The sequence below is a fragment of the Penicillium roqueforti genome (assembly GCF_015533775.1).
Source record: "Penicillium roqueforti strain LCP96 04111 chromosome Unknown scaffold_08, whole genome shotgun sequence".
Classification (NCBI taxonomy): domain Eukaryota; kingdom Fungi; phylum Ascomycota; class Eurotiomycetes; order Eurotiales; family Aspergillaceae; genus Penicillium; species Penicillium roqueforti.
In genome coordinates, this window is record NW_024067572.1 from 508212 (window position 1) to 520735 (window position 12524).

The 12524-nt window shown below is 48.1% G+C and overlaps 2 protein-coding genes across 2 annotated transcripts; one reads left to right on the forward strand and one right to left on the reverse strand.

The window, feature by feature from the left end:
- Positions 1–4283: 4283 nt before the first annotated feature.
- Positions 4284–6088, reverse strand: LCP9604111_4260 (uncharacterized protein; the record flags this gene model as incomplete). The annotated part of the gene is made up of 5 exons (XM_039071940.1): positions 4284–4509; positions 4565–4601; positions 5562–5575; positions 5627–5840; positions 5887–6088. The coding sequence occupies 5 exons, from the start codon at positions 6086–6088 to the stop codon at positions 4284–4286; spliced, it is 693 nt and encodes a 230-aa protein (XP_038929822.1).
- A 677-nt stretch (positions 6089–6765) lies between these two features.
- On the forward strand, positions 6766–9291 carry LCP9604111_4261 (uncharacterized protein; the record flags this gene model as incomplete). Its single annotated transcript, XM_039071941.1, has 7 exons — positions 6766–6802; positions 6854–7135; positions 7235–7365; positions 7414–7776; positions 7826–7969; positions 8017–8233; positions 9197–9291. The coding sequence occupies 7 exons, from the start codon at positions 6766–6768 to the stop codon at positions 9289–9291; spliced, it is 1269 nt and encodes a 422-aa protein (XP_038929823.1).
- Between the last annotated feature and the right edge of the window lie 3233 nt (positions 9292–12524).

Genomic DNA, 12524 nt, shown 5'->3' on the forward strand with positions numbered 1-12524 from the left:
CCGCCTAAGAGGACCAAGAGGAGCTGGATGTCTTGAACGATCATGATGTGTACTGTTCGCGTCAGTACTAAGAAGAGCTTGGAGCATCAAGGTAGAAGAACTTATCATAGGTTCGCTGTAGCATAGTATTCTCGGAGGACAGGAAGTCCTCTTTGTGATAAAGGCAGTGCTTGGTCTGACAGTAGACTAGGGCAGTAGGCGGTATTTATAGACTTATTGGCTTACCTTGTCGCCCAGCTGCCTTATATTGCAGCAGTTTGGCTGTGTCTGTCTGTGCAAATGTTAAGACGTACTGGCGAGGATATCTGCCTAAAATGAGGCCTATTAGACCTCTGCCTTAATTCCTTTCATGTTGAGTAATAATCAAATGTAGGCTGGGAGTTAACGAGACACACTTTCTGCAGCTATACTAGGATAGTATGTCAAGTTTGTGGGGAATTCTTATTAAGTTGAAGGAATGTTAATTGACAGAGACGATTTATGTAGGCATATCGAGCCTCAGCGAATACTACTGTTACTAAGAGTGCCTAACCTTTTACATTTCCTCGATTTCACAAAGTGATTCGTTCATGACTAGCGTTGACTTAACGACCGCAGCTTTAAACGTTAAGACACGAACTGCAGCGTGACCACCGTCATTATTGGTAGGCTCCGTTGGCTGCCACTATCATCATTTTACTGATAGCATTGACAGTAGACCAGAGTCTAAGTAAGTTTAGATGCTAAGTTAAGGCTAGGATCTGGTCTACGCGCCTTTACTTGCGCGATATACGCTGGCTACCTAGCTCGGATCCGCTGAAGACCTCCTTAAAGTGTGACTGTACAGTGCTATATTGACTATAGATATTGTGGAATTTTAAACAATATATCCTTCCCCTACTCAGCTTATTCCTATCTTTCAATAGTAGATCCCCTTGCCGAATTTCGTGGTCTTTATTATATCTAAACTAGTAACTTGATGGGGTATAACTGTAGAGATATATTTAGATGCAAGTCGGCGAGACACTTAAGCTTACGCGGGCAGACTGAATCCAAGGAATACCGGCAATCCTAATAGCATTGAAGATAAATATATGCAATGATTTCAGATATCTTAGATTTATTACAACTAACATTCGAATGATAATAGAGTAGTGTTTTCTTTAAGAGGAACATACTATTTGGTACGAATTTTCGTCTAGTATTAGTCTACAGAAGTCAAGTCCATGCGACCGCGTAGATCACAATATATAGCCATATTCAAGACTTGTATAATGGCCAATCTTATTCAATTGCAACTGAACAGCTAGTAAATTCGATCTTATTTGGTCAGTCCGCGGAGATCTCAGGCAACAGACCAACTCCGTCACGTGAATCCCAACCAGGCGCATCATCGACGCGACCGAGCGTCTCAGTTCAGAACATACAAGCAATTGCTAGCCTCTCCGCGCGATTTCTCGAGCCATCTACAGAGGATACCTCTTGCAGAACGCTCATTTGCAGGAGAAAATTCCAACTGCCTTGGGTTGTCAACCAATCCAGCAACTTCGCTTTATTTACGTCAATGGCCTACTCTGCTTGACCCGCCTAATTCACCCTATTACCTCCTTCTCCGTCCTCGAAGCAGCGCCCCTCGCCGAAATTGATTCTGATGGCCAAGCCCGCGACCGAAATGTCCCTCAAAGAACCGTTATCGGCGTCGCCAACCCGAACCATTGCAGACCCCATCGTGCCTACACAACGAGCGTTTGGGCCCATCCTAGCAGTCGCACGAAAGCCAAGAACAGAATACCTACGCGACATGTTCCCAAACAAAGCGATCGAAGGACTGCTCGCGGCCCGTCCATTTTCGTTGCCACTGCCGACTGCTTGTGCACCCCTCGGCCAGCGGCCCCTGTCTGCATAGCCCGTGGCCAGCGCTGCCTATGAGTCTAGGCGGTAGATGTCAACAGCCACGAAAGAATGTGGCAGCCCTGGCCGCTACGCGGGGAACTGGACGGCTAGCTTGAGGATGTCGCGCACGGGATGGATTTTCGATTGCAAAATCCGACCCGAGTACGGCATCGCGGGAGAAATCCCTGCACCGTTACGCTAAGCCCTCGGGCGTATTCGCTTTCTTCCAGGGTCTACCGAATCATGCTTCTATTCGAAAAATCCTGGAGTTGGACACGTACGCATTAGAAAACATCATAGCACATCTTCTCGAGACGGCGCTTTGATGCAAGAAACAGGTCAACAGATACAGGCGAACGTTCATACCTGTGCCGATCGCGGTACCTTGTACACCATAGGGCACATGTACTGGTAGAGGCTACTCCTGAAGCTACGATATCTGCTCCTATCTACGGCGTACTCGGTATCAGGATCCCCTAGGGTGGTCCTAGGAGCTGCCGCGCTCCTAGAGCCTTCGTTCTAGATCCCAGGGCCTCGTTCGAGATCCCAAGGCCAGCTTTTTGCTTCCTGGGGTCGAACTGGGTTACCTCTGGGTCCGGCACACCTTGGATTCACGTGTAGGCTTCTGGCTCCAGCAGATGATTTGTTGCGGGAAGACTGGTCCCCGGACCTCAATTTAAGTTCCTGTCAAAGACACAACAGGAGCTAGGATTACATTCACCGGCCCCGGGAGCTGACTCGCTCCTGGGGCCTTTGATCAATATCCTGGAGCCCTTGACCTATCTCCTGGGGCTCTTGGCCTAGCTCCCGAGGCTTTTAACCATTATCCCAGAGCCCAGCCCTCGACAGCCCCAACGGCTGTTTGCAAGGATGCTATCACAGGTACACTCCCATCGAGTCCTCGATAATCGTATAACCCAGAGGTATGACCACTTCCTCCCAAATCCGACATTGATTTGATTCTGCGAAGACATCTGACCATGGATACTGCTATAGCCTACTTGCCCTCAGAAATAGGGACCATCCTTAGGGAAAACATCGCAGTCATCGAGATCGTATCCATGTTCTCGATCGGCGCCTACAATGCACTCGAAACGGTGTTCATCACGTTCGACACTGTTAAAAACTACCGCAGTCTGTATTTCTAGAGTATGCAGGTCGTATCGTAGGGCATTCTTGTGTATACTCTTCCTGCTATAGCTTGCTTCTTATCTCACGTTCCCAGTCTACCGATATCTATCCCTTTCTTGATTGGATGGTACGCCATAGTCACAGGCCAATCTATTATGCTCTACTCGCGCTTGTACCTCGTGGTACTGGATGTTAGTAAGGTGCGATGGGTGCTGTGGATGATCATCGTTAACGTGTGTATCCTGTATGTCCCGATAATAGTTCTTTTCCTCGGCCTCAATCACGGTAATATACGTTTCGCTCGCCCTGCTTAGATCTACAACTGGATCCAATTAGCAGGCTTCTGTATACAGGACCTCGTTATATGCGGCTTTTATATCTATAAGGCGATCCGCGCTCTCAAGTGCATTATCCGAATTCGCGGTTGGAATGGCTGCAAAGTTATCATCTACCTTCTTTAGGTCAATGTTCTCGTTGTTGCCCTCAATATTCTACTACTCCTCACGGAGTACAAGCTGCACGATATCCAAGTCAGCTTCAAGACGGTGGTCTATAGCATCAAGTTGAAACTGGAGTTCTCTATGCTCAACTGTCTCCGCTGACTGATGAGCCAGTATCGTTTGCCTTGTACCGCATGGTATAGAGACGCCACATTGTGTAGCTGGCGTGGTTTCATCTTCCATTCTATGGAGATCAGTCTAGAAAAAGAGAGCATACAATGAATTAGCTCGTCTCTAACCGCCTCATCTGTCGTTACACGCGCAGTTTGGGGGGACCTCCCTTTAAAGCATGGTTGCAAGCGAAGCTCAATCATCTGGCGCTGGCGGTCGGTAGGTGGACTGCTTTCAACGCATTATCGTAGGCTGCAGATGCCGTCTCACAGCCAGTCAATGCGACCGCACCCAAACGGGCCAAAAATAACACCGGACGCGTCCCGTACGAGGAATCAGTCAAGTTTTACTTTTCCCATCCCTTTCACATCCTTGCTCGCAGTTCTCTTTGTTTGCTAGACAGAATCAGCCAGAAGACCCACTTGCGGGTAACACTCCGCCATCCGATTGGCAGATCTTCCAGCAAAGTCGGCTTTAGATGGTTACACCCTAGAGCCCTGCATCACGCCGAGCTGATTCTACGCAACGTGACAGAAATTGTGAGGAAATGGGTTGCTTTGACCCGCTTATCTGCATATCATGTGGAGATAGTCTTCCAGTTCGAGGTGACCAAAAAGACAAAATACAAGGTGACTAGTATCTCCCGAAGAACTCGGCGTCAATAGTTTTTCAGTTCAGAATCCTAAGGAGGCCTGGCGAACCCTTAGGATGCTCCAATATTTCTTTGGCATCCATGACTTCCAAGTGGAAAGGTTCGGGATGATCCATGTCCTCGTAAATCAAATGACGAACAATCTTGTCGGCAGCAGTGCTAAATTGTCGAACCAGGTCACCCTGCGACTCCTCCAGTATGTCGAGAAAGAGATTGAAGTCGGGTTCATTGGGGGCGAGGATCCTAGGAACCTTTAAAAACCCTGTCAAGCGTAATGGTAACTCTGAATTTCACTTACATATGATCGGATATTGGCTTTTCAAAATCCCCGGAGACTTTGCATGGTTGCATAAAAGCTAGGCTGCTGTTGCCGAACCTCTCTGCGAACATATGAAGCCGTCTTCCAAGTACTCGAAGACGAGACATAGATCGTCTTTTTGACTCGTAATCTTTACATCCGGGCTGAAGGCTTGGGAAGACTTCTTTCATCATCCTTTCAGTCACATGAGCCTCATCATTATGGCCAGGGTTGCCTGTTTTGCCACCAGCCTGAAAGATTTCCCTTCCAGTGCAAATGATCATTCTTGTTGCTCGCCGGCTATCAGAGCCACCGCAATTCCGAAACAATTCCATCACATGATACCTCTTGAGGAGGGCGCAGTACATTTCCCGAACCTCCAAGTCTCCGATAATTGCTATTCTTTCGGTCCGTGTCGCATGGCGTGTAATTCTCCAATTTTGAATCTGAGGCCAAGATCTTGAGCACTCCAATGCTTCTTTCAGGCCGACGATAGAGCTAGAGCTGGCTATCTGAGCTAAAATAGTGCAAGAAGCGTCTGAAAACTTGCAATTTAGCTCCAGCATACGATTTTGAATGTGAGGGCTGAAGAATGTTTCTCTTGGAGGGGGAAGCCCCTGAGCTTTACACTTCTCAGTGTCCCTCAAGATTGATGCCTGACAAAAGTCAATAATCTCTTGGCGCTTGCTGTTTGGCTGTTCAACAGGCTCCAGGGTGTCAAGTGTTCTCTTCTCACGAGTCGATGAGACGTTTGCATTTTCATGCTCCGTGGGACTGTCTAGTACTTCTTCTGTAGGAGTCTGGACTGAAAAGATCGGGTGACTCTTGCTCAGGGTAGGAAGAGCTGCAAAAAATGGAAACCCAGGCGACCCAATAGAGTTCGGGAAAGCATCATCAAAGTCGATCATTGCAGGTGATAAGCTTTGTGTGGTTGGTTGGGGCAAGGAAATTGACCTGAACTGGCTCAATAGATTGCTATGATCGACATTCGATTTACCTATGCTCAAGAATCTGGGTAGTCAGCCGCTGTTTATCTCAATCCAGTGCTCTACGGCTAAGTACCCCAGGCATAGCATTCCCTCCCGAGTGACATCAGGGTCCCGGGATTCAAGGTGTAAAACACCTATAAGAGCGCTTACAGCTTGAGCAAGAACGCTGGTTGCTTGGCTCCCTGCCGAGGGGCTGTACTTGATGTATTGGTCAATGCCTTGGTGTTTGGCTACCAGTGCTCGATAATCCGCTGTTGCCAAAGTGGATTGAATGCGCGTTATCTTGGCTTATTGACATTAATGGCTTATCTTTCAAGTTCGATGAGATAATACCTCTGCTCATCATTGTTCTGTATCCCATCTCGATAACTTGGTATTCGATAAGGGAGGTCCCCATTTGGGCAAGCCTCTTGTTTCCATCTAAGTTATTGTTATCGGCTCCAGCAGCCGTGAGAGCTTCTAAGATACCAGGTCCAGATAGTCCTTCATAACCAAGGGCATCTCGAATTTTTTGGATTTCGGGTTGAGCGAGCATTTGGACGAATCGAAGATACAGTAAAGTCGAAAGTTAGAGGACTTGTGAAGGAAGTTGAGGTAAAGAGAAAGTTTAAATACGATTGAAAGCTTTTAGATTGAGCTGCCTAGCAGATTGCAGTCTAGGTTTGAAGTTTCTGAGAAAGTTGGCCGATGATTGGTCTTATTTATGCACCAGACACGTTGCTGGTCTTTATTGATCATAACAATGGCGGTGAAGAGAACACACATATGACCAGTCACAATATGATCGTATTCTGTGGTGTGGTGCAAGGCTGGCAACTCCTGGACTCCATGTCTTCTCAGTCCCATTACTGTCTGGTTGTAGTGGCGCCTGAAACAGAAGTAGTCGCCCAAATTTCGCCGAAATGGGTATTATCAACTACTTAGTGTTGTAACATCTGAATCAGGAAAAGAATTTGTTCAGGTCTCTATTCTTGGAAATTTCTTGTTAGCTCATCCTTGACTGACTGCGTAATCAACACCGGATTTCTTGGCCTAGAATCCCGGAGATATACATCACGTGCGCACCCGTCGATTTTAAATGTGACGAGCCCTCGATTGTAAAGTCAAAGATGTGAGTTCAAAAGGCGTCCTGACAGCCTTATAAAAGTCCTGCGAATGCCCACTAAAACCTGCCCATAAAGATCTTCCTTTATTTTCAAAGTTTTCCCGAACATGTCTGAAGGCTCTGTGTGCAAAATCTGCCCAAATGGTGCGTATTCTTGCTTCCCTCAACCTTAGAAGAATTGCTTAACTCTTTAAGAATGTGAATTGGCATACCACCTTAGTCTCTTGAAACTTGACAGCGACATAGAGCAACTTGAAGAAGCCTCGCTTGCACCAGTATTTACGAGCCACGTGTTCAGTCGTCGTTGCCGCGACCCATCTGTGTCGAAGCCCACTGGAGTGGTTTCACAGTATGGACTGTTGGCCGGAATCATCAAATCCAACGGCTTGGATTCTATGGCTCTCGAAGATAAAAGGACTTGGGAAAAGGACCCTAGACTGTTTTTTAACGTTTCCTCTCCTTCCAGTACTTTCATATGTGGCTCTCAAGGCTCAGGGAAAAGTCATACCTTGTCATGTATTCTGGAAGGCTCTATAATTCCTTCAAAAGCAGGGAGACTTTCAAACCCTCTTACAGCCGTTGTCTTCCACTATGACACCTTCATCTGTGATAATGGAGGCTCTCCTTGTGAAGCAGCCTTTCTCGCTTCAAACCCTGATATCAAAGTCAGAGTTCTATGTGCTCCCACAAATCTTCGAACCATACAGGTAATGCGCCGTTTCTTCATTGTTTCGAGGTTTTGCTTACTTTATCAGGGTACATACTCAAGGTTCAACATTAAAGTCGAAGCATTACAGATAGACCAAGCCGATCTCAACACCAGACGTATGCTGGATCTGATGGCTGTTGGTCAAGACAATGGTCCACTTCCGCTATACATGCACACTGTTCAGCGGATTCTTCGAGAAATGCGAGTCGAACAGCAAAGTCTTGGAACAGGCTTTGATTATGCTGAGTTCAAGGGCAGAATACTTGATTCTGGACTCACTCCAGGCCAACTTGAGCCATTAAAGCAACGTCTCGATACTTTAGAGAGCTTCATGCCCCCACAGCAAGCATTTTCAAGAACTGGAAAAAATATCAAAGCGAAAAGATGGGGCTCTGCCTGGACGCCACAGGTAAGTCACTCCTCTATATTTCTAGTTCATGGTCGACTAAGAATTTCAGCCGAGTCAATTGACTATAGTTGACCTTTCCTGTCCGTGCATTTCTTCCGATACGGCATGCTCTCTTTTCAACATATGTTTTGGAATCTTTTTAGAACAGACCACACATGTCGGTCGTATAGTGGCGCTTGATGAGGCTCACAAAGTTAGTTCGTTCTACGCTCGCTATAGCTTCTTGCTGAACATTGATAGTACATGGACAATTCTGTTGAAGCACGCTCTTTTACTGAAACTCTTCTCTCTACCGTGAGACTGCAGCGACACCTCGGAATACGCATTGTGATTTCAACACAAGAGCCGACGATATCGACAGCTCTCCTTGGTCTCTGCTCTGTCACCATTGTTCATCGTTTTTCATCACCGGAGTGGCTCCATACATTGAAAAAACATATAGCGGGCGTCTCCATAGGTGAAGGGATCTTCAGAGAATCCAGTGGACACAAAGAGGGGCAAGGTATGTATGAGGAATCATTGTTTGAGAAAATAGTCCGACTTCAAGTAGGCGAGGCTTTGCTTTTCTCTCCTAGTGCTGTGATCGGAAATCCTACAGGGAGCGAGATAGATAGTATTGTCAAAAAATTGGGACCTGGATATCTGGAAGTGAAAATCCGAAGTCGACTGACCGAGGATGGTGGAAGAAGCGTTATTTCTTCTTGAAGTCTGATATGCTGCTACTTGGATGATTTGACTAGGTGTGCTAGTTGCTAGTGACTCAAATGCTCAAATTGAAAAAGAAAATGTGGAAAAGGACGGGTTAAGAGACGGAGATACAGTTCAATCACTACAAACGGTGTCTGACCACATCGTGGCCTGCAACACCAGAGGGCAAATTGGCCATAACAATATCCATGATCACGTATGTCTTCATGGGATTTAAAAACGGGGAAGCTTTTGGGGAGTTAAAGGGCTATGCATATGGGTTTGTAAGTTACTCGTGAAGCCTGCATGGGAGTATCCGAAATTGCATCGCTGTTGAGCTGGCTCCAGAATTAGGCCAAGAGCCCCAGGGCCAAGTCAGCTCCCGGGGCCGGTGAATGCATTCCCAGCTCCGGTTGTGTCGTTGACAGGAATTTAATCCGGGGACCAGTCTTCCCGTGATCTGCTGGGGCCAGAAGCCTACACGTGGATCCAAGGTGTACCGGACCCAGAGGTATCCCAGTTGGATCCCCGGAACCAAAACCCTGACCCTGGGATCTCGAACGAGGGCCTGGGATCTTGAACGAAGGCTCTAGGAGCGCGGCAGCTCCTAGGACCAGCCCAGGCGATCCCGACACCGAGTACACCGTAGATAGGAGTAAAAGTCGCAGCTCTAGGAGTAGCCTCCACCAGTACATGTGCCATATGGTTTTACAAGGTACCGCGATCGGCATAGGTAATATCCTCAAGCTAGCCGTCCAGTTCCCCGCGTATCGGTCAGGGCTGCCACATTCCATCGTGGCTGTCGACGTTTACCGCCAGAACTCATAGGCAGCGCTGGCCACGCGCTATGCAGACAGGGTTGCTGGCCGAGGGGAGCATCCTTCGTGCACAAGCACTTGGCAGCGGCAACGAAAATGGACCGGCGGCGAGCAGTCATTCGATCGTGTTTTGGGACATGTCGCTTAGGTGTTCAGTCTTGGCTTTCGTGCGACTGCTAAGTCGGGTCGAAACGCCCGTTGTGTCGAGATTGCGGCACACCGGCGTCTCAAACAGCAGGGCTAGGTAGCAAGGCTAGGCACAATGGGATCTGTAGTGATGCCAATAAAGCGAAGTTGCGGAATTCGTTGACGACCCAATGCAAATGGGATTTTCTCAGGCATATTAGGATTCTACATGAGATATCCTTCGTAGATGGCTCTAGAATCGTGTGGAGAGGCTAGCAATTGCTTGTATGCTCTGAATTGAGACGCTCGGTCGGGTCGATGACGCGCCTGGTCGGGATTCAGGTGACGAGTTTGTACCGTTGTCTGAGGTCTCCGCGGACTGACCAAATGAGATGGATGGTATTAGGTATTCGGTTGCAATTGGATATGAGGGGCATTATTGTAGCCTTGAGTATAGCTATACGTCGTGATCTACGCAGTCGCAAGAGCTCGACTTCCGTGGAACGGTACTAGACGAAACTCTCATACAAACAGCCTGTTATTTTCAAGAAAACACCACTTTATCATCATTCGAGTGTCAATCGTAATAAATCCAGATACCTGAAGTCGTTACACATATTTGTCTTTAATGCTGTTGGGATTGCCGGCGTTCATTGGATTCTGTCTGCCCGTGTAAGCTTGAGTGTCTCTTCGCCTACTTGCTTCGATATATATCTTTGCAATAGTACCCCTTAAACTACTATCTGGACACAACAAAGACCACGAGATTCGACAAGAGGATCTACTGTCGAATATAGGAATAAGCTGAGCAGGGTCAAGATATACAGTAGTGTTCGAAATTCCACAATATCTATAGTCAATATAGCACTGTACGGTCACGCTTAAAGGAGGTCTTCAGCGATCCGAGCTAGGTAGCCGGCGCGCAACCGTGACTCGCGCAAGTGGAGGCGCGTGGACCAGACCCTAGCCTCAACTCAGCATCTGAACTGGCTTGGACTCTGGTCCACCGTCTATACCGACAGTAAAATGATGATGGGGGCAGCCAACGGAGCCTGCCAACAATGACAGTAGTCACGCTACAGTTCGTGTCTCACCGTTGAAAGCTGCGGTTGTTGAGTCAACGCGGGACCGTGAACTGAACTGATTACACCGTGAAAACGTGAAAACCTGAATGTGTAACGAAGAGCACTCCTGGTGACAGAATAGTATTTGCTGAGGTCCGATATGCCTACTCGAATTCCCTACGTCAATCAACGTTCCTTCAACGACAATTCCCCGTGAACTTGACACACTATTCTCATACGGCGGTAGAAGTGTGATTCGTTGACTCCCAGTCTGCAGTTGATTTTTGCTCAACATGAAAGTAGTTGGGGCAGAGGGTCCAACATGCCTCACATTGGGCAGAACTCCTTACTAAGACGGACACGGCTGAGCTGGTGCAAAATGAGGCAGCTGGGCGACGAGGTAAGCCGACAGGTCTATAAATACCGCCTGCTGCCCCAGTCTTCTATCGGACCAAACGCTACCTGGCTTTGTCACACCGAGGAAAGTCCTCAGTACACGGAGTCATCCAACGCTCTCTTACAGCAAACCATGATAAGTCTTCCAGCTTTGGTTCCTCCGTGCTCCTCTCGGTACTGACGCGACCAGAACACATCACGATCATTCAAGGCATCCAGATCCTATTAGGCGATAGATGCGTGGGCTTTCAGTCACTATGGGCCAGCTAATCAATAAGGCAAAACTTTTGCCTGGCCTAAATGACTCCAACATGTCTTCCGTACGGACAAGCACCTCTACTCAGCTGCCCACCTGCGCTGACCTAACGTCAACCTCTACTAGCTTCTTGCCCCTCAATTTCGGAATGCGAGTGACTAGTCATGCGGGAGGTATGTCTAATCTTAGCCTGGATTCATTCATTACTGTGCTGACATGACAAATACTGCGATCAACCTGATCTATATGCATCGAACCGCTACAGATAGGCGCAACGAGCATCACAATCGTACACGGCCATCGTCGATCGAGACCATTTATTACAACCACGACATGTGAGCCATCTGTCCCTTCTCGGAAGTAGTAGCTGATATCTGGCAGAACGTGCCTCCGAGCGGGTCCCCGAGCGTTCGATTGCCCCCGATACGAGTTGGGAAACCTTCCTTTGGATACTCTCTTCAAATCTACGCACACGTCGCTGATGTCTCACACTAGTCGGAAATCCTGGCAAATCGCCAACAATAAGTCTACCGATGGGCTTTCAACTGACGCCATGCCACCGTTGCAGCTATCTCGCACGGAGGGCATTCGTCAGCAATAAGGTATGTCTGCTAACTGCCATTAGTCCAGGACCATTCCCTTTGATCGTCGGCCACACTTGCCGTGCAGGATAGGAAATTTAGAACGGCCTTACATAATGTTACAATGACGAGCTTCCGTTGGTCCATCGTGATCGGGCGTCGCCGGCCGTATCAAGCTAAGGGCGACATCTGTGTTGTCTCAGCAGTCTGACCACCGTGAGGTGCATGCGGAGGGATCAACAGAAGCGGAGATGATGAATTGTGACTACAGGCCCATACTATCCGAAGCATACTGACGTATTTAAGGAGCCGCTTGTCAGGTGGTCTAGGACTTGCCAAGTTGCGGGACCTAGTGCGCCGTCGGACATATACGAAGCAGCACGCGTCTTGCACAGCGTCATCGCCTTTACCGCGCGACGCGACCGATCTCTGGCCTAGCCAGCCAGCTATATTATAGGTCGAAGATCCTACAACCAGTATTCAGTGAGCACGCTATGCTCAAGGTCCGGCATCTCTTATTCGTTTCCCGCCGGATAAACAACATGTTTGTGAGTAGAGTCCCGTCGGAGGCGAGTTCTCTCTCAGAATAACATGCGGCCGATCCCGACCGAGACGTCCTCGAGACACCACTCGATTTTCCATCAATTAGTCGTGGTGAGCCGACAATTAGCACAGACACCATGTGATATATGACCCTACGACAAGCAGCTCGACGTCAGCGAATTTTCCCGAATGCTTTCAGCGAAATGAGGTCGAGTGACGTCCTTGCACGGATGCACCTCCTTGCACTTTGCCATAGATTCGCGATCGAAGCCAGCCG